Source organism: Phoca vitulina, unplaced genomic scaffold (assembly GCF_004348235.1).
Source record: "Phoca vitulina isolate PV1807 unplaced genomic scaffold, GSC_HSeal_1.0 scaffold12, whole genome shotgun sequence".
Classification (NCBI taxonomy): Eukaryota; Metazoa; Chordata; class Mammalia; order Carnivora; family Phocidae; genus Phoca; species Phoca vitulina.
The window spans coordinates 39,897,662-39,923,380 of record NW_022589715.1 but is presented as its reverse complement, the minus strand read 5'-3'; the positions used below and the strand labels follow the sequence as shown (position 1 = coordinate 39,923,380).

Here is a 25,719-nt window from a genome sequence, read left to right as displayed (position 1 = left end):
TATTCCCCAAACACGTATTTACACACACTCCACTCTTTTTACCAACTCAGTTGTGTAGGTAACTAGATATCAAACTTCTATTCATATATTCTTCTTCATAGGAGGGACTTAAGCTCACGTAGGTACAATGAGTCCGGTGACCAAACTCGACTCTCTCATTACTCCAGGTAAATGTAAATACATACTAATACTGGCTCTGGGTTACAAAACATGCGCACATGCATAGCTTGGTTATACAACAGAATTCAACTCAATAAGGATTTTTCTTTTCCCATTATCCAGGCAAGTGCAAGAGTTACCATGGCTGATGCCAAAGACATTTGGCTCTGGTAGTGGAAACTGGGAAGCAATGGTGAAATGAGGTAAGAAAATCCGGGGCCAGAAGGTGGACGCAAGTCACCAACTTGCTCTTTTTGGATAAGCGCTACTAATACCAACCCCAACCTGCTGCCAAAGCCTACCGTCCCCTCCGCCCGATTCTGAACCCCATTCAGGCTGGAGCAGATGCACACACCGCGGGGAGTCTCGTTTGCAGGAGATGAGTGTTCCCTTGCTCTATTTTAATGCTTGCTGCCGGGCCGGGGAAGGAAGATTTGCCAGAAATCGTGGAGAACAGTGACAGCCAAGCTTTTTCAAGCAAAGACTAGTCAGCCCAGGAGCAGCTAATCATGACTTGCACAGTATTTAACGGTTCACGTAAACAAGTTTCTCTCCTGCCTGCGTGCACTTTTGGAGCCAGCTGCCGCAGACGTGGGCAACGCCGGGAGGCCTCCTGCCAGGCTCTGCGCGGACGCAGGCAGTACAGCCTCCAGCACCAGAGCCGAGGGCCGCGGGGGAGGCTCTGGGAACCGCCCCTTGCCGATACCCAAGGCCAAAGTGGGCCTTAATAAACACTCCGCCCGGCCCGATAAGAAAGGCCAAGTTCAAACACATAACGTTCAGCCTAGGGCGGGTCCGGGGAGGACGCCCAGAGATCCGACCACCAGCCCCTGCCTGGCCCTGTGGGCGCACCCGCTAGCTTGCGGGGCCGAGCCGGATTACTGCGCCTGCGCGCTCCGGCTCCGCCCCCAAGCCGCTTTCCGAGGCCGCGCGCCGGGAGCCCGCCGTCGCTTAGCAACTTGCGAGTCACAGTCGCGGCCCTCCGCGCGCCCCTTTCCCCGCAGGGCTTGGTCCCAGATCTTCCCGTGAGGCTCCTCGCTGCCTCGTGTCAGGCCGTGGGAGCCCATGGAGGTAAAGGAGGATAAGCAGCAGTAAGTGCTGGGGTTTGGTTTTCTTTCCCCTTCTGAAAATATTTCCTTCCTTCCTTCGGGGAGGGTGAAGTGAGACCCGAGGGGTGGGTCCTCGGGCCATCATTAGAGCTTCTCCTCTTCCATCCTAGTAGTTGAGCGCGCTTACCGGAATATTTTTTTTAAAACACACTTACTGGGCACCCACTGTGTGTCGGGCACTTTACATGCATTGCCTGGCCCAACATTCTTCAAGTCCCATGGAATCATCCACTCCTTCTCACACCCTACATCTAAATTATTAGAAAATTCTGTAGCCTTTACTTTTAAAATATATCCAGACTTCCAGTATAATCCCCACCCTCGCCCAGCTACCAGCGTCTCTTACCTGGATGTTGTTAACAGCCTCGGCTGCTCCGCTTGCCTCTCTGCAGCGTCCTCAACATAGCAGTCTGGTCTTTTTTTTTTTTTTTTAACAACGTAGGTTAGATCACTATTCTCCATTGGCCCTTGCAGAGTAAGAGCTAGGGTCCTTACAGTGGCCTGTGGGACCTACACAAACTGCCCCTTTTCCTTTATTGGGTCTTACCGCTTGCCCTCCGACTCCACTTGGCTCCAGCACGCAGGCCTCCGTGCTAGCAGTGATTCTCAAAGTGTGTTTCCCTCCTGCCCATCCAGCATCACCTGAGAACTTATTAGAAATGCATATTCTTGCAGCCTCCCCACCACAGATATACTGAATCAGAAATTTGGAGTTGAGAACAATAATCTGGGTTTTGAGAAGCCTCCAGGTGATTCTGATGTACCCTAAATTTTAAGAACTATTGACCAAGGTGTTACAGCTAATACCACATGGTCAGGGGTATCTGCTTCCAAAGCCTATATTTTTGTCACTGAACAGTGGTTCTCAACATACATAAGAATCACCTGGAGAGCTGGTTAAAACAGTTTCCTGAGAATCTGCCTCAGGTTGGGATGGGGCCAGTGAATTTGTGCTTCTAACAAGGTAAATTAATGTCAATGCAGCTACTTCCGGGACCATACTTTGAGAAGCACCTAAGGACAGGTGCTTCTGTTGCAGTGCTTTGGCAATTACAGTTCACTCTGCTAGAACACCCTTCCTCAAATATCCTCTTAGCTCGCTCCCCTCTTTCCTTTTTTCAGTTGCCACCTTCATAATGCAGCCTCCACCCTGTCTAAAAATGCAGCCTCTCTCCCACATACATGCACTTCTTTTCCCCATTCCCTGCTCTATTGTTGTCCTCAGCACTTAACACCATCCAAAAGACTGTATGTTTTACTTATTATTTGATTTCTCCATCTGCCTTCCCTCACTAGAATGTAAGTTCTGTGAGGGCAGGAATTTTCGTTTTGTCACTCCCCTATCCTCAGTGCCGAGCAGCACCAGGCACAAAATTCAATAAATATCTGTTGAAAGAATGAGTTATTCAATGTTATTGTCACATCTCTCTCAATAGGCATTCTTGCCCTTACCATGCAAAGGAGGAAACCAAGACTCAGATATTAAATGGCAGAGTTGGGATTCCAACCCAGGTCTAACTTTCTTCACTGCCCATTAGTGTTTTTGTGTTTCCTTCTAGTAAGAAATTACTACAGAATCATATAGTTCACATTTATGTGTTAATCTATAACTACTCACACCACAAATACTTAATTGAACAAATGCATATGTAAGCAAGCATATAGCCACAGTCGGACCTTCCTTCAAGGATGTGATGCTAGTGCAAGTGTATTGCTGAGTTACAACCATGAGAAGCAGATGGAAAAAACTGATTATCAGATGTATATAATAAATTGATCATGACCTTTCCAGAGATATAAGTTGTTTTTTTTTTTAAGGTAATAGAAAAAGCCTTAGAAGTTATTCACACTTGACCAGTAATCAGTTTTTCCAAAACCTTTACAGAGAGCAGTTTTTGTTGGGCTGCAGGGAGCTAGAATCCAAGGGTGCTGAATGTTGTTTGTATGTGTACTGGAGTGGGGGTTGGGAGTATACAGCTACACTAAGCCAGACTAAAAAACAATCCCAGCAGATTCAGCAGAAATATGCAAATACTGTAATGGCAGTCCATTCACCTGTGATGAACAGGATGCTTCCTCAGGTAGCTACTTAATGATGAATGAAACACAATCTTCACCCTTATAGAGGTTACTGACTAGTAAAGGGTATTCGTAGTGCTTACCAAAAAACAAAACAAAACAAAAACAAACAAAAAACTAGGTACATAAATTATAAATCATGGTATTATGAAAGCAAGTACTAAAATAGAGACTACATGGGGCAGGAAGGGAGAAATCTAGGAAAAGCTTCTGAGGAGATGGCTTTTAAACGGAGACCTGAAGATAATGGACCAGTGGTGCAGGGAGCTGGGGAAGAGCTACCCAGGCAGAGGGGACAGTGTGTGCAAATGCCCTGAAGGGAAAAAACTGGTGTGTCCAGGAACTGAAAGCAGCCGTGCTGTCTGGAGAAGTGAGGGGAGAGAGGTCTCAGTGCATTTGAAGAGATTGGCTGGAGCTGGGTCCCTGGGCCTCAGAGCTATGATAAAGAAGCAGTATTCACTGTAAATGCAACACAAAGCCATTTGGGAGTTTTCACTAAAAAAATGACATGATAGAAAAGATGAACCTGGCTTTGGTTTGAAGTAACGTGGGGGTTATATTTTAAGGGCCAAGACCAAGCAGAACTGCTCATTTTCTCTATAAATTTGGAATCTTGTTTGCTCACCTTCCATGGGTCAGGGCTTTGATTTTAAAAGCTTCTATGTAAAAAGTATTCACATTCCTCTATTTCATTCTTTCCTTTATTTTCCAAGAATGTGAAATTTTAAAATACTGCCTTTTATAATGTCTATCACTCTTTATTTAAAAGAGAAACTTTCTATAAATTCTTTCTAAACATTTTTTAATATTTAAAAAAATTCAATAATGTTCATTTTGGTACCAGTCTAGTTATTAAAAGCAAAAAGTGATGAGATTGAATTGATTTTTCTCAGGCCTACACAATGGTCTTTTCCTGAAAAGATAAATAATAGTGGTCATTTGGTAGCTTTTATAAGTTTTGCCAAGTGAACTTTTAAAATTAAATAGCTATCCTTGTCCAGGTGACTGAATTTACTAAGTAACTTTTCCTTTTAAGATTCATTCATTTATTTTAGAGAGAGAGAGTATGTGTGTAGGGTGAGGGAAGGAGGGACAGGGAGAGAGGGAGATAGAGAATCTCAAGCAGACTCCCCACTGAGCATGGAGCCTGACGCTGGGCTGGATCCCTGGATCCCAAGATCATGACCTGAGCCAGAATCAAGAGTCAAGCTCCATCCTGGACCCCAAGATCATGACCTGAGCCAAAATCAAGAGTCAATCGCTCAACCTACTGAGCCACCCAGGCGCCCCTTAAGTAACTAACTTTTAAAGAAGATGAGTTAAGAGAAGCATGTAACTCACCTTCATGAATAAATGCTGCAAACAGGATCTGTAACCATGATCAAATCACTACTCTTTCTTTATTCCAAGCAAGTGAAAGTCTGTACAATGCACTGGTGTATTGTTATGAATAATCATTATTAACACAAATCCCTTTATCTTTTATATGATTTAAAATGACAAGATACCCTTCCATATTTTAATTGCACAAGTCCCTTATAACTATTAATAAAGCCTAAATTGTCTTGACTGATACTTGAAATATATTTAAATTTTATTTTATACAATTATGACACAGTCCTAAAATGCTCATTGGGATACATTACTTACTATTTAATTCTGTTTTTCAGAGAGCATAAAATAGAAGATGCTGGTATAGTGTATGTAACTGAAAAAAAAGAAGAAATCAAACATGACAAAAAACCTGGAAAAAGTATACAACATTCAAAACCATGTGTCGGGAGAGGACGTGTATATTATGCGAAATTCATTCATACAAACGCAAGAACATTCAATGAACCAGTTCCCTACATAGATCCCAAAAAAGGGCCAGAAAAGCAGGTTGGATGGATGTTCCTTATATACAAATACAGATTTAGATTCAGAAGCTGTTTTGCAGGATAATTTGGTCACAGACTACATAAAGGATGTGACATATTTCAGACTAATACTTTTTATAATCCAATAGTTAAAAGCAGTAACCTGAGACTATTCTCCCAAATAAGTATTGCATATAAACAATATATAAAAAGGGAAAGAATCCAAATAACCATTTTTCTAGATTGAGTCAGATTATGGCCACTTAGTAGTGCTTGGCAGATACTGAAGAAATCTATAATATTGTATTTGTGTCACATATTCTAATATAAAAAATTCCCATGATACTCTCTATAAAATAATAGCTACCATTTATTTAAAGTGTGTGAAGTGCTAGGGATGAGCTAAGTGTTTCATATAAGTTATATCCTTTAATCTGTGCAACAGTTTTTAGGGGTTAGTATTAGAAATATTTTACAGATGATAACGTATCATGATGAGATGACATGGTGAGCAAATGTCACAGTCGTGTTTCTGACCCAGGATTGTTGGTTTAGTCAAACCACGCTTTTATTCACTATCGTACTAAAATATATTTCATTATCTTCTTTCTTTAAACTTAGGTTTGTTGAGGTATAATTTATTCTGTTAGTTTCCTGTTCCTGATGTTACAAATTGCCACAAATTTAAACACTAGCTTAAAGCAACACAAATTTATTCTCAACATTTCTTGAGCTCAGAAGTCCAAAATCAGTCTCCTTAGCTATTAGCAGGACTGGTTTCCTTCTGGAGGATTTAAGGGAAAATCCAGTTCCTTGCCTTTTTCAGCTTCTAGAAGCTGCCTGCGCTCCTTGGCTCGTGGCCCCTTCCTCTTGAAAGCCAGCAGCATGGCATCTTCAAATCTTTCTCTGACTCTCCTGCCTCCCTCTTCCAAGGATGGGTGTGATTACATTGGGCCCACCTAGATAATCCTGGATAATGTCCTCTTCCCAAGATGTTTAACTTAATCTCAGCTGCGAAGTTCCTTTTGCCACGTGAGTTTATGTGTAGTTGTGATTTAACATTTAAATGGAGATTGCTTTTAGCGACCTATCTTCACATCAATAACATCCAATGTTCTTATCTTAAAATAGATAACGTACCAGGTCACTGTGTGTGAATGGGAGATCTTCTTGGGGCAGGAATTAATGTAGTCATATATGCATTAATGTCATGTAATAAAAATTTATGTGGGCAATTTTAAGGCTATTTTGTTTTATAAATAAGCAATTATTGGGGGATTTAAAAGATATTGATAGTCCAGGCCTAAAATGGAGAAATAAGTCTGGTCCAGAAATCCAGGTTAGTGAAGTTCCCATGTTTCTTACAAAAGTTAATGAATGACTTCCTGAGCTCTAAGTCAGGGCTGAATTAAAACCTAACTGTTAACTGAACCCACCCTTACCTTGGAGATACTAAGGAAAAGAAATGGGTTTGAGAATGGAGATATAAAATGTAAAAATCTCAAAAAATCAATCAACTACTTTTCTCTTATTCTTAGTTGATAGGTGTCTTGAGAAAGGTAGTATTAGGAGCTGCTGTCCCTATGGGGCAACATAATAGCAGTAGGATCCTTGTTTATGGGTACTAAAGGCTAACTGAGTCAGAGACCTTTAAGAGATGGTAAAAGGAAGTTTGAGATGAAGTAAGAGGACAGGGAAGAGAGGCTGCTGGTGGACATGAGTGAGGAGGTATAAAGAAAGACTGAAGATGCATCACAGAGTTAAGAGTGTATTTGTTTTGGGTGTGGAGTGAAGGCACTGTTCATATTTAAAAAACAAAAACAGCAATATAAGTGTACTCACTTCCATGGACTCGAGGAGTAATAAAAGAATGCTCGTTTCACGTATCTGTACACTTTGGTCCTTTATCTAAGATGACAGGTTTCTTTTTAAAGGTTAGTTTGGTTGTTTTAAAAAATTAACTGGTTTAGAGTAGTGCTGGCTTTAATGCAAGAGTAAAGAAAATAATGTTGCCTAATATTAAAGTGACACATCTGCTCTCCTATGTGTTTTGCTAAGATAACAGCTTAAGAACCTAACACCAGATTGGTTGGTTTTACTTATTTACAAGATATTTAAATAAAACAACCACACAGTTCTATATAGGGACATAAAATTGGGGGTGCCAGAAAAAGTAAAAAAGCTGTAGCTCGGTCACTGCAAATCACAAGAGTTTGGTGGTCTTGTGTTTTTAAAAGAGATTATACTAGGTCATTATGTTCCAAAGTATATGTTTCAGAGCATTAGCCCTGCCTATGTGCTCAATAAAATAACATTCCAAAGTCAATACATTTTGGAAAAGCTATATATTTAGATCTTAAAGCTTCACAAATCCCATTTGTATAGAAAGGTTCTAAGAAATCCTGTGATAAACTTATTTCACTTTACTTACCTCAGTATTTCCCAAATTTATTTAACTTTGGAAACCTTTTTTATATAACACCTTTTAATATGCCACAGAACTAGTATTCCACAGAACACAATTTAGGAATAACTTATCAGGGACATTATGGGTTGCTTAAAAAGAGGTATTTTCAGCACTCCCAGTATCCACAGCAAAATAGAGATGAACATAGATACAATGTACCTCTAGTGTTTCCCATAACACTTCAATGTTTTAAAGCCTTTGAGCTCCACTAATACAACGTGATTCTCTGTAAAGTGTTGTCAAAAGTCCGTATTTCCCTAGGAACCCCCAAGGAGGATTTTTTGTTCCACAGAGGACCGCCCCCAGTGGCAGCCGTCTTTGTCAGGCTGCCGTGGAGTTCTACCTACCACCTCTTGCATTCTCTTAACTGGCTTCTCCAGGTTGCCCCAATTGCCTTTACTACTTCTCTGCCCAAGACTCTCCCTTAATTTCCCAAAGAATGAAAACTAATTAATGTCTCCTAATGCCTTTCTGAAGGCTTAGAGATAGCAGAAGTATAACAAAGACCGCTTCACAGTGGTTTCCAAAGGTGGTTAAGGAGTTCACAATATAATGGCCATCAGGTCTTCCACGGGTGGGGGTTAGTGGGAGCCTCTTCCTCAGGAATCTCTAGATGTCTCCATACCATGGAGCTGCAATGACTGTTATCCTGAAGCAGGAAAGACCGGTCTTGGGCTAGAAGGGGAGCCATCCTGCTTTCTCTGGGTCCAAAGTTTTGAACTGAGATCAACTACCTCTTTAGGCAAAACCCCTTCCACAATCTGCAAGAGTTGGACTGACCCCTGAAGCCTAGACAAAGCAATCACAGTAGAAAACTTTTCCCAGTTTGGCTTATTTCATCATAAATAATTCATATCAACCCCTCACAATCCACTTCAAGTGATGGTGCAGTAAATTTTTATACTTAGTCTTTCCCTTCAACATGGACTGAAGGAAAAAAACAAGCTCTCACCTATCTCTTTAATCTTATAATCTTTTATGAGCAATTGCTTGTACCAACATGGCATGTACATGTGCACAGGCCCATATATATTCTCACTCTTACAGGAACAAACCAGACTCTTCAGGCAAAGGGCAGACTATCCAGAAATAGAAAACAGAAAAACAGCATTTTTTGAACTGTAGGATTTCATTCTGCTGAAGTGAAGCTTCATCCCACTTACAACACCCATCAGAATACTTCCCCAGCTCTGAGGTCTTCAAGTCATCAGTCACACTTGAGGAAACATTGTTCATTATTTCCTTTATATTTTGTGAAACTAAAGAGACCATTTTGGTAAAATTCTAAATTCATAAGAAATCTTGAGAGGTGAATTGATTATCTCTGCTTTTGGGGTAACTTTTGCAATATATTCTTGTTCAAAAAATAATTGAATGCTGCCAGGCATTTGCTAGCAATTTGCTCATCCCAGAGTCACTTACACGGTAACTTGGGTGTTAGCAAAATAAGTTTCTGATCAACAAAAGAAGATAATATACAGTGTACTCCTTAAAACCTTTTCATAGAAGATCTTTCTCAAGATACTTAAAATCTCTCTATTGTTACTTCTGAAATAATTTAAGTAGGTTTGTGCTTCTGTGGCTTTGCATTCTACAGCAGATTTGATAAAGCAATGTAGCACGGAAATTAGGGGCATGCATGGATGGAGGCAGGGGTCTGACTTGGACAGCTCTGTTGTCTGCTAGGGATACACTTTGGGGAAGTTAATCTCCCAGCAGTTTTCTCATCTATAAAGTGGGTATATCTACTTGCAGAATCATGGTGAGGGTAAGTGAGAAAAGGCCTATAAATCTGAGACGTTGAGGCATAATAAGCACTATCATAATTGTGCAGTGGAGGAGGCCTGCAAGAAGCAGGCATTCTGACAACAGTTAGATGTGACTATTTTCAGCCAGATAGTGAGAAGACACCATCTGTTTAGTAATCTGTTCTAGAATTCCCAAGATCGACATCAAGTAGTCTTAAGTTTTGTAATTCACCTTTCAGCCCATCTCTCCTGTTCTCCAAAATTCCCTGGTTCCTAAATTCCTTTGATCTCTGCAAACGTATTCATTACCCAGGGGTTACAATTTGTCATTGGCCTAAAAACTAGCACTCATTTAAAGTTGCCAAGTGAGGTCTAACTCTCTCTTGCATTAGTCAGGGCTCAGTTCCCTCTTAGGTCCATGTTCATCCTGTCTTTTTCAGCTTGAAGATAATTTCCCTTAATGAAGAACCTAAGTTGAGGAGCTCTGATTTTTAGCTCTGAATGGCATACTCTTCTTCAAATTCTTAGACTTTCTGTGATTTCTAGATATAAGATTTTTTTTTTCTCGCAGAAAACCCTATTTTTGCTGCCTTTGGTATATTTCATGAATTTCTTCTAAGCTTCTTGACAATCTCCTGACAAGGTGACCCCATGAAATTATTTTTTTTTAATTTGATATTGTACACCTCTTTTATACATGCCTGTCTTTTTAGAAACTAAGCTACTTTGGGAGCTGACTCCCTGTGGAGTCAGATAGATGTCTTCAAATGCCTCTTACTTTTCATAGCACTGTAGCTTCAATTGCACTGTCAGAATTTTACTTACGTGAATCTCATATTCATCCCCCTTGAATCATATTTTTCAAGTCTCTGACTACAAAATCATGGTTGATTTTTTAAAAGCCTGATCTCTCTCCTCAAAGCCCAAAGTAGGTGTTCGATTATACCTAAAGTTTCTTTCACTGTCTAATAATATCCAAGAACTCCCAGGTGTCACAGTTGCCCTTTCCCAAGGTTGTCTTAAGTCTACCTGATCAACCAGATTTAAAAGAAAAATGTTTACTTAGAATTAAGTTTAGTAAGTTTCCCCTCACTGTTTTCACAACTTCTAAGAATCAGATTCTAATATGTGCTCATGGAGAATCTATCAATTCTCCCTTTCCTGGGTACTTAAGTCAGGTTTTACCATCAAAAATTCAGTAACATTGGAGATATTTTTCGTTAGAACAAAGTTTTTCAAACTGAGGCATTAGGTGGGCTATAAAGCACTGTGGTTTGCAACTAGCATTGTGAAATGAAATGGAAGAGATAAATGATAAAATAGAAAAATAGTCAAGTGTACTGCATGTAGTAAGAATAAATATGGTGAAACTGAGTTTTATGTTTATGTATGCATTGTGTGTTCTTGCATGGCAGAATCTATTTCATGGTGTGCATCATGGACTGAAAACTATGAAAAGCACCATCTTAGATGATAATACATTATTTGTATTTTCATAATGAAAAGTATAGAACATAATTTTTAGATTAAATCAAGCCATATATATACATGTATGTACATATATATAATAAAATGGTAGTACAAAATATAGAAATATAACTACTTGGTTGATTTTTACCACTCCACTTCTGTTGACAGGAAGTAGTTTAAGAATTTAGCAGCTATCTTTTAGCTAAAAATATGTGATAATTCACTTTTAAGTACCTTTTAAAAAATTCAGTCTTTGTAAAAATATACTTATTCCTAGATCTCGGGATTCCATTTTAGCACTAGAATATCCAATAACTTATTGAATCAAATCACTGAACATTCAGACATCAAGCAGCACATGAAAATGTTCTAAGGTATTCAATTTTGTGTTTCCAATTTTTTTCCCATAAAGGGTGACTGGTGGTCACATGGTAAAAGACTGGAGCATCCCTTCCAACCATCTTATGATACTAAGAGCACCCAGAGGAGTGACTTTCAAAAACCAGCATGTCCATTGGTTTTGCCAGTCAAACACAGCAAGTTGCAAAAGCCTTCTTGTGGAATAGGTAAGTTTAGCTGTGATAAAACTTCTTTCCCATTCTCTCACATTACTGCTATCAAATTAAGGTTTATTAGATGTACTGGCACCTCCTGAGAAAATTACTTCTCTATAGGAGTTGAAAATACACATACAGCAAATGCAACCCTTAACAAGTTTGTTCTTTATCCCTTCTTGGTGGACAGCTTATCTCCAAACATATTTACTATAACATAATAAAAATTGGCTTGATCATTGATAACACCAGCCTCCAAGTCACATACTTAGTAGCATTCTGCTCATTATTGTTGTCACCAAACTTTAAAAAGTATAACTAGTAAAATTGTAGGCAGTATTTTTCTAAGCACACTCTGAGGGACACTAGTTCCTTACGATGTTTGTAGATGCTGCTCAAAAAAAGAGGAAAGTGGTCAAATAAGTTTTGTAAAAACTGAATTTATAAAGCTAAACAGATGTTTTAAGCCATAGAACTCTTAAAACCCTTACTGTAAGCACAAGCATAATGTATTCCAAGAAGAGGAATAAAGAATGTTTTGTTTTCCCCAATATTGACCACCTCACCCTTTTTTGAAGAGATTATTTCAGATGACTGGTATCCCATAAAACAATGTAGGAAATACTGTTACATGGACTGTTAAAACATTGTCAGATCTTAAAGTTATTTACCTGACAACGTTATTATAATAAACTAAGTCTTTCATATTTAGTCAGTTTCTATCTGTTTCCTACCACATGTCTTAGTCATCTCTACTGCTGGAGTAGAATTTAGCAGGTCTTAAAGAAGTGCAGGATCAAGTTGAAACAAAAATGTATTTATTGAGTACCCACTCTGGTTGTCACTCCATATAAAAGTTCATAAGCTAAACTTCAAATAATTTTCTGAACATGACAGTAGATAACAAAGGGATACTTTTATCGGTCAGCTGTCCCTTACTTAATTTTAGCCTTCAGGCCTCTGTGATCTGGCCAGTTTAGTTAAGGATACAAAGGGCAGGTAGATTGAAGATCAGAGCATTACAAAATGGTCATATTCAGCATGATTTCCACTTCAAGGGTGGTAGTTAATGGAGAGGACTGTTAGATAATCTGTAACGTGATCTCTCCTTTAGAAAGGTAATGAAGTTTGCACTTCTGATTCAGGATGGTAGACTGAACATAGACATCTAAATCCCCCACCTCCCAAGACTCTATTAAGTGATAGTAAAGCAATCAACCCATAAAGATGAAGAGAATGGAAAGAAGAACTTTCTGCAGTATGGGAAGGAATGAAAACTTGTTGATGTATTAAAGAAAGCAAAGAAGCAATAGCCCAGAAAAGATAGAGGGAAAGGCAGCAAAGAGCCAATCTACCCGAAAGAACCTCAAAGTAGCTGGAGGCTCAGTCAGCAGGCAAAGCAGAAGGCAAGAATGAATCCAAGGAGAGAATCCAAGGGTGACCTGAAAGTCTGTCTTTTAAATAATCACTCCAGTCATGAACATTCTATTCTACACCAACATTAAGACTAGTGGAGCCCAGTGTCTCAGCCAGCTAGTCAATTACTACACCAGTTACTTTTTTTTTTTTTTGTAATTCAAGTTGATCTCTTATCCTATTCTTAGTTTATGAATGGACAGCCAAAGATTACAATTATGCCAAATTATTATTTTTTTTATGTTTGGAGGGTAAAGTCAAGGAAACATCACAGAACATAAAACAACAACAGCAGCAACAACAAAAAACTAGAAAATATGAGAGAATAAAAGCAAAGTGGAGAATCAGTCTGGGAGGTCCAACTTTTCTGGAGCTCCAGAAAAGCAAGGAATAAAATTGAAACTGGAGATAATTATCAACACATAAAACTTACTGAGCACATACTATTTGCCAGGCACTTTATGGAACTTCCTAAATATTGCTCATTCAATTCTCATTCCAACCCTAAGGAATATATTAGTATGGTAATATTATTAATACTCTCATTTTTCAGATAAGAAAGCAAGCACAGAGTTTAAATAATTTGCCCAAGGCTACAGAGCAAATAACTGGTATTTGAACTCAGTCTACCTCCAATTAAAACCAGTACTCTAGAATAATAGAATAACACAGCCTCTAGAATAATAAAAAAGTTTCCCAATGTAAGAGAGTGAGGCATTAAAGGAGTCTACTGAGTGCTTCTAAGTATGAAAGGACAAAAGATATACAACCTATATATCATTATGAAATTGCAAAGCAATAATTACAAAAAGAAGATTCTGTAAGTTTCCATAAAGAGAAAGAAAAATTAGTCACTAAGAAATAAGAATCAGTATGGAATCAAGAAGTACTGATGCAAAAGTGAAATGGAGTTATGTCTTCAAAGTTTCCAGGGGAAAATTTTTTTAGTTGGAAAAGAGGGTTTATTTAACACAAACACTAGAACCATTCTTTTTCAAGTGGCACCAGGCTTTGGACACAGTGAGAAAAAAATGTAGTCCCAGCACAATATTTGGCCCTGAAGTGAACAAAATTCATATAGTTATATTATAAATGCTATTTTGTAGTTTTCAACTTTTAGCATTATATAGATACAGTATGGAAATTTTAAATGTGTGTACAGAACAGAATTATGTTACTAGCCTTAACAAGAAAAGCACATCAACAGTTGACAGAAGATGGGAAGTAGAAAGAAGGCCGCTAATATCTTTATTTAACATGAGTACCCAAGAGATACTACACAAAGCAGATGAAACAAGGAATAGAAGTTTAAGGTTGAAGTCAAAGGAACTAATATAAGAACCAATTTCTCTCTCTAGCCCTGACCTCTTTGCTGAACCTCGAACTCCCATCCAGCCACCAACCTAACATCTTTTCTTGGAGAGCTAATCTCCTTTCAAACTTAACATGGCTCGGATAGAACGGTTCCTTTCCCCCATTCAAACCTGTCCCCTGCCAGTTTTCCTCTTTTCAATAAATGCCACTTCTATTCCCCCTCAAGTTTGGATAACCTAGAAGTCATTCCAAAACTCCCTACTCTCTATAGCCAATCCATCAGCAAATCTTGACACCTCTATCTCCAAAATATACTCCAAATCTTCTTACTAATGTTGTACAGTTCCTGTTACCCTGCTTTCTCTCTTTCTCCTGCAAAATATGTTTTCCACACCATTGTTAGAAGGATTTTTTAAAAACACAAATGATATTACTTTCCTCCATTAGATGAGTTACTTCTCATTGTTTGTAAAGTTGATTTCAAATTCCTCATCATGGCCTACACGGTCCTGTTTAATCTATGGAATCTATCCCCTATTGCTCATGATATCATGAGAGGGACATTTCAAGAAGGGGCAATTAACTCAGGCCAAGGAGGCAGAGAATGTTCTCTGAAAATCATGGTTATTTCCAAAATGATTTATGCCTGTGCATTTGTTACTGTATTTCCATAATTAATTTATTCTTATAAATTAAAATCTGAGTACTAAGAGAGTTTCTAGAATACATTCAAAGTTGGATATTTTGGAAAGGCTTGCCAAAAGGTGATGAACTTTTTAAAACAAAGATTTTATTTATTTATTTGGGGCGGGGGGGAGACAGAACGTGAGCAGGGGGAGGAGCAGAGGGAGAGGGACAAGTAGATGTGGGGCTTGATCTCATGATCCTGAGATCATGACCTGAGCCAAAATCAAGAGTTGGATGCTTAACTGAGCGACCCAGGTGCCCCCCAAAGTCACTAACTTTTAAAAGTGCTAATTAGGTGTGGACAAAATCACTATAAGAGAGGAGCTGGAATGAATTTTTTAAACCTTGAAGGATTCTGCAGTCATTTTACTTCAGATGTGTCTTTAAATTTCCATTCTGTTTTAAAGAAACAAACTAGAAATGTTATATTAGGGGTGTGGTTTACACAAGAAACACACAGTGCAATTCCAATCAATGGATACTCCCGCAAAGGAAATGCATTGGCATTCCAGTAAAAATTTGGAGACTGAACTGGTTAGAATAAAGTATCTAAGTTTAGTATATATAATACTCCACGATTCTTTGTTTTAACTTTTTTGGTTAAGCTTTGCGCAGTGGCAGTATTGTAGCCAATGAGGTTTATCCGAGGCGCGATTATTGCTAATTGAAAACTTTTTTGGTTAAGTAACCAGTCAGATCCCAGTTTTTTCTCATAAGGTGGGGTTGCTTCTACTCTAGTTCAGTATGGGACATGGTAGAAGATGAGAGCAGAGAGCTAGGTTTTGTTCTAGGATGACCAGGCAAGGCCCAGCCATTTCATAAGAGACCCCCAACCCCCCAACATCAATGCCTATCGGTCTGTTCTGTTGTGCCAGTCTATTTTCCCAGAGTGGAATCCTCCAAACCTCTGCTGGAGTGAGGAACAAAAAATCTGGGAATTTCTCCAATAATCCTCTGTTGGAAACTTCACCTTGTCACATGCTCCCTGCCCCAGAGCTGTCAGATGCCTCCATTTTTGGAGCCTTACTGGGACCCCACCCCATCCCCATAAGCACTTAAGCTTCCAGTTTTTTTGTGGTCTACTCAAGTTCATTGCCATTTAACAATCTGCTTTCCAGTTTCCAAATTTGTTATTATTTTTGCTCTCATTTAGTTCTCTTTTTTCCTAAGGATTTAAGCTTTTTAAGGTCTTTACTATCATTGTACTGGTGTTTTGGGAGGGGGTGAGGGAAATGCAGATGTTGAATTTGTCATGTTTAACTGGAAATCATGGTCATCTTATCACCATCAATACTCCCTCCCCGTAGAATTTAATACTGATTTAGCACTTATAGTGGTTTGATCCCAGGCCCATTACTTAAATTTCATCATTTTATTTCCTCAATTCAAGAAGTGGGAATAATAATCCCTACTTTGCAGGATTGTTAGGAGAAATAAAAAATATGTCAAGTGCCTACCACAGTGCTTGGTACATAGGAGACAACAAATGGAAGCTATTTCTTTTATTAATTATTGCATTGTACTACGTTAGGTGTTTAGTTGGAATTTAGCTTTGGAAACCAGGTGTGGAAGTCTCACTTTTTCCTTCCTCGCCCTCCCTCCTCCTTACCAACCCCTCCTGCTGCCTCTCCTCCTCTGTCTCTGTCTCTCTGTTCTTTTATTGGTGTTTCTCATTGCCAAATTCATTATTGTATCCCAGGTCCTAATACGATGCCCAGATTCAACAAATATTTATTGATTAATTTAATGATAATTACATATTATTCAACAGATTAAAGACATAATGTAATTTAAACAAACATACACACTACAATATAGACCTGCAATTTATTCATATTTTGGATGGGGTTTGGATACTAGTGAAAAGGGTTTTTAAGAGGAAATATTTGAGCATGACATTTTAAAATATATATATATATAGTTTGTATATTCCAGATTTTACATATATATATATATATGTGCATATGCATACAGACATAGAAACTGTGGATGTAAACATGCATCATACCAATTAAAAGTCATCTCCTGGTCATTCTGTTCCATCAGCCCACTTAATTATGCCTGGTCTTTGGCATTTCAGCAATGTCATCTTGTGCTGATAATGAAAGTGCCCTTTATTCTTGTACCACTACACAATTTCCTGGCTGCCATCCATGGTCACTTCAACAAATGGCTGGGCTCCATCATATCTGAGTCACTATAAGAATAAGTGTTCACTTTAGGTTTTATATCATAAAACTTTATAAATTGGAAAGGCTGATCTAATTTGTGAGGAAAGTCCTACTTAAATAAAACTTTGAGTCTTTTTCAATGACTTGATATTTTAATGTTTTCTTGAATTGCAAAATCAGATTATTATTATCATTAAAAATAGTTTTCTGAAGTAGGCTTTAGTTTGTGTTGCTTCTTTTGCACCAAGGTGTAGCTTAATAATGATTTCTTGCAATAGTTATGTTCGAGTTTTTTCACTGTATTTTGAAAATCTATACCGTTATTTTTTACATTAATAATACTTTTATATAAGATCAAAATAAATACTACTTAGAAGAATGGAGTTTCTGATAGAAAAATATTACTGATGAATGTTTTTTAAGTAGACACACACAAAAAGTTAAGAAAATTTCCCAAAGTAAAAGTTGCTGAGTTCCCACCAATAAAAGGATCAAGTTGTGTGTTTGAATAAATTCTGTCTTTGTTGATAAAATATAGATGGCCTGACACCAACTTGTTTGGCGTATCCTTGTTTAGAAAATTTCTATTTTAATTAGATCAAGTTTCCAAGAAACAGAGAATGGATTTCAAACATTCTTCATGGACTTTGCCTTATGTTTTGTAATCCTCATGTAACAAGGCTTCTTTAAAAGTAATTACTTTGGGTTCAGTTTGAATTCTGAAGTAGAATAACCACTAAGAACTTGAATATCTTCTTTGATGTTTTCCTACTTAGATGTTCTTCACTATTGTGGGCTTCTTTAAAAGTCTCATATATTTGCATAAATTAATACGGTAGTTATGTCTGATTTTAATAGATATAATGTCTGAGTAAGGAATTTCTCTAATAGCGCAGATTCATTTTCTATTAGTTCCCATAAAGAAGTGTTTTTTTTTTTTTTTAAGTTATTATTTTTGAGATTCTGGGAGGTTCTAGATCACTATTTATTTATTTATATTTTATTTATTCGAGAGAGAGAGAGAGAGATAGCGAGAGAGAGCACTAGTGGGGATGAGAGGGGAAAAGCAGGATCCCCGTGAGCAGGGAGCCCGACACAGGGCTCGATCCCAGGACCCCGAGATCATGACCTGAGCCAAAGGCAGACACTTAACCGAGTCACCCATGTGCCCCTAGATCACTATTTAAAAGATAATTCATTTTAATTGATTTAATTGACTTGCTTCTGAAGTATTTCTGTTTCTTAATTGCATAACAGGTCACCTCAAAATTTAGTTGCTTCAAACAACCATCATTTTATTTGCTCATGATTCTGTAATCTGGGCTGGGCTCAGCTGGGCAGTTCTTTGGCTGGTCTTGGTGGTGGACACTTGTAGCTGCATTCACTTGGCAGGTCACCTGAGGACTAGACTCAGCTGGGAGGCTGGAATGACCAGGCCCCTCTTTCTACATGTGGTCCCTCCATATGGGCTCTCCAGTAGGGTAGCTGAACTTCTTACCTAGCAGCTCAGGGCTCCCAAAAATGCAACAGAAACTGAAAGGCTTTCTCAGGGGTATTTTTTATGCTTGGAACTGGCAGAGTGTTACTTTTGCTACCTCCTATCGGTTAAAGCTAATCACAAGGCCAGCCCACGTTCACAAGGAGGGGACTGTACAAGGATGTGAATAGTGGGAGACCAGTAAACTAGAGCCATCAATGTAATGGACTACCACACGTCGTTAAATTGTTCTTCCCATGTGAGTTTAGGAGTAGCTAACTCTTCACTTTACTTTTGTCTGAAATGTCTTCAAATTGTCCTCACTCTAATGGGTGAGAGTAGAGCTGGATATAGAATTCTGGGTTCATGGTTATTTACCTTTTACACTTGGAAGATATTATTCCATTGTCTTCTGGAGCCTATTGTTACATCAAATCTGCAGGAAGTCCAATTGTTAATCTTTTGAGAGTAATATGTTTTGATGTAAGATTTTTAATGTTCAAAGGGGGCCTTTATATATAGAAAGAGTTATTTATAGTTACTTATGATTTATATTAATATCCCAGATTTAATATTACAAATGAAAAATATTTCTTTCCTTAAGCCTTTAATTTTTAAATATTGTTTCACTGTAATTGCAGGGCTGTTGGTTTGCAAGGATTCTGTACAGGAGAGAGGCATGAAAACTGGGCAAACTAAAATGCCATAAAGCTTGCTTTCACTACAGAGATTAAGCCATTTTTCTTGAATAAATGCTTCTTGGATTGTTGTAAGCTTTTGGTTAATTTCCAGAGTTCTGAAAGTTGATTTTGATTATTTTTTTTGCCAGTGTTCTCATACTATTACAGAGGAACAGCTTTTTGGGGGTTCTTACTCTACCATTCTCACTGATGTCCTATCCCTTTTAGTTTTCAGGTTAAAAATGTTTTCTCCTAATCTCACTGTTATCTTTGTCTGCGGAGTGTTCACTGAACAGGAGTCCTACACTTTGATGTAATCAAGTTTATGAACTTTTCACTTATGGATTGTGCATTGGGTGTTTATGAAGAGTTTTTCTACCTTAACATCACAAAAATATTCTCCTACATTTTCTTCCTTGTTTTTATAATTTTACCTTCCATAATTAAGCCTTAATCCTAGCATCTGCCTTTATATGCAGTGTTAAATAGGGAACCTATTTCATTTTTCTCCATGGGGTGAATAAGTTTCCTGGATACTATCCACTAAACAATCCATACTTTCCTTGTTGACTTGTGGAATCTCCTTACTTGTATGTTAGAGTTTCCTATATAAATGGGTCTGTCTCTGAGCTTTCTATTATTAATTTTTAGTTCTTGGATCAGTACTAACATGTTTTAATTTTCTGGATTTTTAGCTTAATATCTGATAGGGAAAGTCTCCATTCTTTGCTCTTCCTTTTCAGAGTTGACCTCTCTATTTATGGACCTTTATTTTTCCATTTAAACTCTGGAATTTATGACATCCCTCAAAATATTTTTTTGACAACTCTCAAAATATCCAGGTAGAATTTTGATTGGGTTTGTTGGCATTATAGATTAATTTAGGAAAAATTGTTACCTTTACAGTAACATACTATTTCATCTTATCTAATAGTATGGAAAGTCTATTCAGTTCTACCTTTATGTCAAGAGAGTTTAAATTTTTTCTCAGGAGAGGTCTTGTTAGTTGTTAGTTTCTAAAAACTTGATATTGTACAGTTGTTGTTCCCACAGAGAGTGTATCTTATTTTTTGTTTTGTTTTCTAGTAGATTATAGTTTTGATTTTTATACACTTAACTGTTTACCTTGCTACACTCTTATTCTCATACTTTGTTGATTCCAGTGGTGTTTCTATTCAGGTAATCATGTTGCCTACAAATAATGAGAGTTTTTTCTTTTCCTTTGAAATCATTTTACTACTTCTTTCATATATATACTTTACATATATATATAGTTCACCAGTATCTCTATTAATATGTTAATAACAGTAGAATTTTAGTTCTGAGTTATGTGTGTAATACTTAATTTTTTGTTCTTTAGTCCTTGACTTTTTAAAGAAATAAAAAAATTTGTTATTTTCTTCTATATATCTTAGGCACACACCTTCCTTGATTTATTTCTATCCTTATTTGGGTTTTTCCTCTTGGAATTTTGGAGTAGGCTTTTTTTATGGGGAAATATTCTGAGGATTTCCTTGCCTCCCAATATTTTTTATTTTGGCTTCACTGCTGAATGACAGTTTGGTTGGGTATAAAAATTCAAGGCTTAAAGTTCTTTTTAACATTTTAAAAAATATTAATCAATTATCATCTTGTGTCCAGTGCTGTTGCTGTGAATTTTTATGTAAATCTGCTTTTTCCTCCTTTGTAAGTAACCTACCTTTTCTTTTTGAAAGCATTTAGAATTTTCTTTGCCCTAGATGACCATAAATTTCTCTATAAAGTGTCTTGGTTGTTAGTTTTTCCTTATGTATCCCGCAGGATAGGGAGGAGAGTGAGGCAAGTGAGGGACCCAAGGTGCAAAACTTAAGGAGGCACTCATTCCCAGGGCTATGTAAATGCCCCCTTAAATTTTACAGCACATGGGTCTCACTTGCCTCATCTTACTCCTGGACCTGCCACCCTCCTTGGTAATCTATGAGCCCTTTCAATCTGAGGTCTTTGATCTTTCTCTAATTGGATATTTATCATCATTCTTTCCTTTTTTTCTTTTTAAGTAGGCTCCACACCCAACGCCGGGCTTGAACTCATGACCACGAGATCAAGAGTCATGTGCTCCACCACCTGAGCAGTCAGGCACCCCTATCATCATTATTTCTTCAACTACTTCCTTCCCTCTGTTTCTTTATATAGGTCTCCTGAACTCTACCATCCATGTCTTTTAGCTTTTCTTTTATATTTTAATTTCTTTATCCTTTACTGCTGCCCTTTGAGAGAGTTTCTCAGTCTGTCTAGTTCATGAGTCTTTTTATCTCATCTTTTTAAATTCAGCTATTATATTTTGTTTGATTTCTGATATATATGTGATTCTTTTTTAATGACCCCTTCTTCTTGCTTCATATTAATAATACTTTCTGTGTCTTTGAGCATGTTTGTTGTGCTTATTTTAAATTCCTGGAGTACCGGTTCTAATTATTCAGCCTCACACAGTATATGTTTTAAATTTTGTTGTCTTTCTTTATAGTGTCTGTCTAGTTTATCTTAGGTCATGTTCCCCAAGGGGAGCCAACAGCCCTGTGGAGGCAAAATGTAAAGATTAGGGTCTGACTTGTGTGCCTCCCAGTGAATTTAAAGGAAAGAAAATGAGGGTCAGGCTAGAGAGTGTCAGACCCCATAAAACCAACCTTGACCATTTCCATATGCTGTCACTGTACTAGGCCAGTCCTCTAGTTAGAACACCACCCCTCCCCTCCACTTTAAACTCTTAAAAAGAGGCATCACAAGAAGAGGCAATCTCTTGATGTTTTCAGTCCACCAGCACTGATGGTTGCTGGGGGAATGGTAGCAGAGCAAATACCCAAAGGGGTAGCATGCACCCATTTCATCAGCTCTAGAGGGACTTCTGTGCTGTTCACAAATTACTAAGTTGACAACAGATGGCTAGACAGTTGCTGCCAGTTTCTTCCCCCTGAGGCAAGCAATGATCTTCCCAGGCAATGTGGAGGGGGGGGAGGGGGTGTCAAGAGAAGATTTTAAAACCTGTCTGCCTCCTATTCTCTCTTAGCCATATCTGACCTTCCTACCCTCCAGCCCAAGCTGCCACCAACCCTTCACCCCAGTCCACTAAAGTCTTTGGGTTTCTAACAGTCAATAGTTCCTCAGATTCATACTTCTCCCTTCCAAAGTTTTCCCTTTCATTAGGATACAAAAGAACTGGCCCCTTGCCTAGGTTGAAAGACCTTCTCTAATTTGATCCCAGCATCTTTCAATTCTCAAAGCAAATTATTATCCCCATTTTAGAGAGGAGGAAATTGAATCTCAATGAAGTTAAGTGATTTGTCCAAAGTCACACCACTAGGAAATGTGGTAGGGCTAGAATTTGAAAACATGTCTATCTTATCCCAAAGCCCATGCTTTCGATACTCCATTAACCCCAACTGATTAATGACTGAATTTAGAGCTGTTTTATTTTATTCAAGAATCTATCAAACCATGTTTCTAAAAACACTAATGTTCTGTGAGCTAGACCATGGCATTTACCCAAAACCCAACAGTCTTTTCCAAAATGGTAGAAAAAATGTGTATGTTATGGTTAGAATTTTCTCAATGTCATAGTTGCCCATACATTTTTAGTAAATCTTTGGCACCTGCTGTTCTTTTGTACACTAGCAAATCCTAAAAAAAAAAAAAAAAAAAAAAGTAATGATTATGTAGAAAATGAGTTTTGAGTAACTGATCTCAATTAGAAATCAAGAAAATGTTATCAGTTAATGTTTTTTTCCCTGCTAACAGGGAAAAGATTGCCATTTCAAGTCATATAATATATAAATACTTAAAGACTCATCATTCCTGCTAGCAAAATTAGTTTATATCAATGTCTGAATATTGAATTGAATTCATGAATGCTTAATAAGTATGAATTTACTAACATATTTCTCCTTCTTATATATTCTCCCTAACTTTAAAGGCAAGATTTTTTAAAAATTAAATTTCATTTCTTCATAGTTAACACAAGCATATAGTGCAAAATTCAAATGGCACAAAAGAATACACAGTGAAAGTGAACCCACCTCTGTCCTCCAGTGACCTAATTCTCTCCCCCTGCAGCAGTCATTTTATCAATTTCTTGAATATTGCTCCAGAGATATGGTAGGTGGACATAACCTCTTATATATGACTTTTTATAAAAGGGAGAAATTTTAAATTTTTTCCTTGCCATAATTTTACCTCACTAAACTGGGAGTTGCTCTGATCTTTATATAACCTTGCATGCTAAACGTTAAAATAAAGTGAGTTTTAAAAGTTATTAAAAATGTGAAACAGAGAGAGACCAATAGAATGAATCCCTATATACCCATCACCTAGCTTGAAAAATTATTTAAAAGTGATTTTTAAAGGGTTTAACAGTCTTATAAATTTTCAGAACATCTGTCAATGGGAAATGAAAAGAATCACATGTTCAACTGTAACTACAGCAACCCTGGAGTCTTCCAGGTTATTCTGTTAGTGCTAGTTGGGAGCAACGTATGCATAAAGTTCACATAGCCTTTCTAGTAGTAAAAAATGAGTTGACAAATGAATTGTACTTACACCTTTCCTAAAATTTTGTTTGGTATATATGCAAAAGACATATCTAACAGACTTTTAAAGCCATTATTGCATTAATATTAGTTTTAGAAAGTACCAGTAATTCCATATATGGGGCTAATTCAGTTGTTTGGATTTGGTTCTTTTCATGGAGAAAGAATGATGTATCCATTATATTTATCCATACTTTAAAAAATTAAGTTTTATTAACATTTTTTAAAAAGTATGATTATGAATATTGATTATATTTCCATATACAAATCTTATTTTTGTCCTGACTTCACAAAATCTTTGTTCTCAGTTCCACTTGCCTCTCCTGATGCATCAGCAGAACTTCAAAAGAATTTTATACAGCACATCTCTTTTTTACATCAATATGATGCTAGGAAAAATCCCAATGAGCCCATCCGGGGAAAGGTGAGAGTATTCAAAATCAATTATTTAATACTTTAGGATGGGACAGATTTATGTTAGAACATTAAGCCTTTCCGAGTCATAACCATCTTTCTAAAAGTCTATTTCAACAAACTAACGTGGTTGTTAGGGGGGTAAAATCTCAACAACATGTCATAGTTAAAATTAAGGAATGATGTCATAATTTTGGATCACAGTCTTTGGAGTTTGGTTTCAATTATTACAATCATTCACTTAAGGTAAAGCAGTTTGATAAACTGTTGGATATGCTCATGTGGGTGAGGCAGGAGAATGCATCTAAGATTTACAAAGCCAAATGTAAATGTTATTACATATTACAATACATGCTGGATTTTTTTTCCAACTGCAGATGTTTGTTTTCATATTTTACTTTAAGTCTTTCATTGAAACTAACTGATATTTGGGATGCAATCACAAATCCTGAGGTCTATGAACTGTAGTTGTTATTGTATCCACAGCAAACTATAGAGCAAGAAATGAAATTTGATATGCGTAGTCTTATACAAGCCAACTGATAGAAATGTTGAGAAGGGGAAACAAGATGCTGACTCTTTGGCTTTCTGCCTTTCCCTTTTATTTTTCTGGCACACCCTGTTTTTATCATTGATTTAAAAGTTTCACTAATAATTATTATGCCACTGTCTTCAGTTTTAGACTAAGGTGACAACCAATGCAGAGGCAGAAATAAGGGCCTGCCTCACCAGAACTTGAGCTAACACATGAACTGAGTTCACAGCTGCATCTTCCAGCAACTTGTGCCCTGGTTAATGTCAACTTTGTTTTCCTTTCCAGCGACATGGAGCTTTTGTGCAGACAGAGATAAAACCAGGGAGTAGGCCAATAGTTCCTACGGGAACAGAGGTATTACGGAATGCTCCGGGGTCATGCTCATCAGAAGTGTCCAAAAAAACAGAGAAAGGAAACTCAGCGGAAAGCAAAATGATCTCACCAGGTCTCTGCCGACAAAATTCCCCAGAGCTGTCAGAGACTGAAACTCCCTTATCAGAAACAGATGTCAGAGAGGCAGCCAAGGCATGCCCCCGAAGTCCTGAGAGAAGGGAGAAGGTCGCAGACATCTTCCAAGTAACTGCAGTAAACGTTCTTCTCCCCAGGCATGATCGTTTCAATCCACCAATAAAAAGTCAGGATAAGTCAGGATAAATTACCTTCTTCAGATAAAAATCTAATCCTTGGAATGGAGAGAAATTGCAGAATCACACAAACCATCACAGTTGCTTTTTCTGTTATCAATAACCTCAAAAAATTCAATTTACATAAATGGGAAAATGAAAAAAGACAATTAAAATGCACCAAAAATTTAAGAGTGGTCTCTAATGAGTGGTGGATAATGAGACATATTTCTAAGTCATATTATTTATAACCCAAACAATTTTGTTTTTCACAAAAATGAACATAATTAACAAATATAAAACTCTTATGAGAGGCCCTATGGGATAGTCATTCTCTGGAATCAAAGCAGGGTTGGAATTTTGCCTCTACACCTATGAGCTGTGTGACCTTGGGTAAA

At 37.6% G+C, this 25,719-nt stretch overlaps 1 protein-coding gene and 1 pseudogene across 2 annotated transcripts; both read left to right on the top strand.

Annotated features, from left to right (window-relative positions):
• Positions 1 to 1,108: 1,108 nt before the first annotated feature.
• CUNH2orf73 (chromosome unknown C2orf73 homolog) lies at positions 1,109 to 25,515 on the top strand. Of its 2 annotated transcripts, XM_032410981.1 has the most exons (5): positions 1,109 to 1,250; positions 5,018 to 5,228; positions 11,304 to 11,457; positions 24,058 to 24,173; positions 24,984 to 25,496. In XM_032410981.1, the coding sequence occupies exons 1-5, from the start codon at positions 1,225 to 1,227 to the stop codon at positions 25,350 to 25,352; spliced, it is 876 nt and encodes a 291-aa protein (XP_032266872.1). In that variant the 5' UTR covers positions 1,109 to 1,224; the 3' UTR covers positions 25,353 to 25,496. The 2 variants fall into 2 exon arrangements, 1 of the variants encoding a protein (XP_032266872.1); XR_004300316.1 differs by lacking the exon at positions 5,018 to 5,228 and having other exon boundaries at positions 24,984 to 25,515.
• Positions 15,466 to 15,552, top strand: LOC116636497 (annotated as a pseudogene).
• Positions 25,516 to 25,719: the final 204 nt, after the last annotated feature.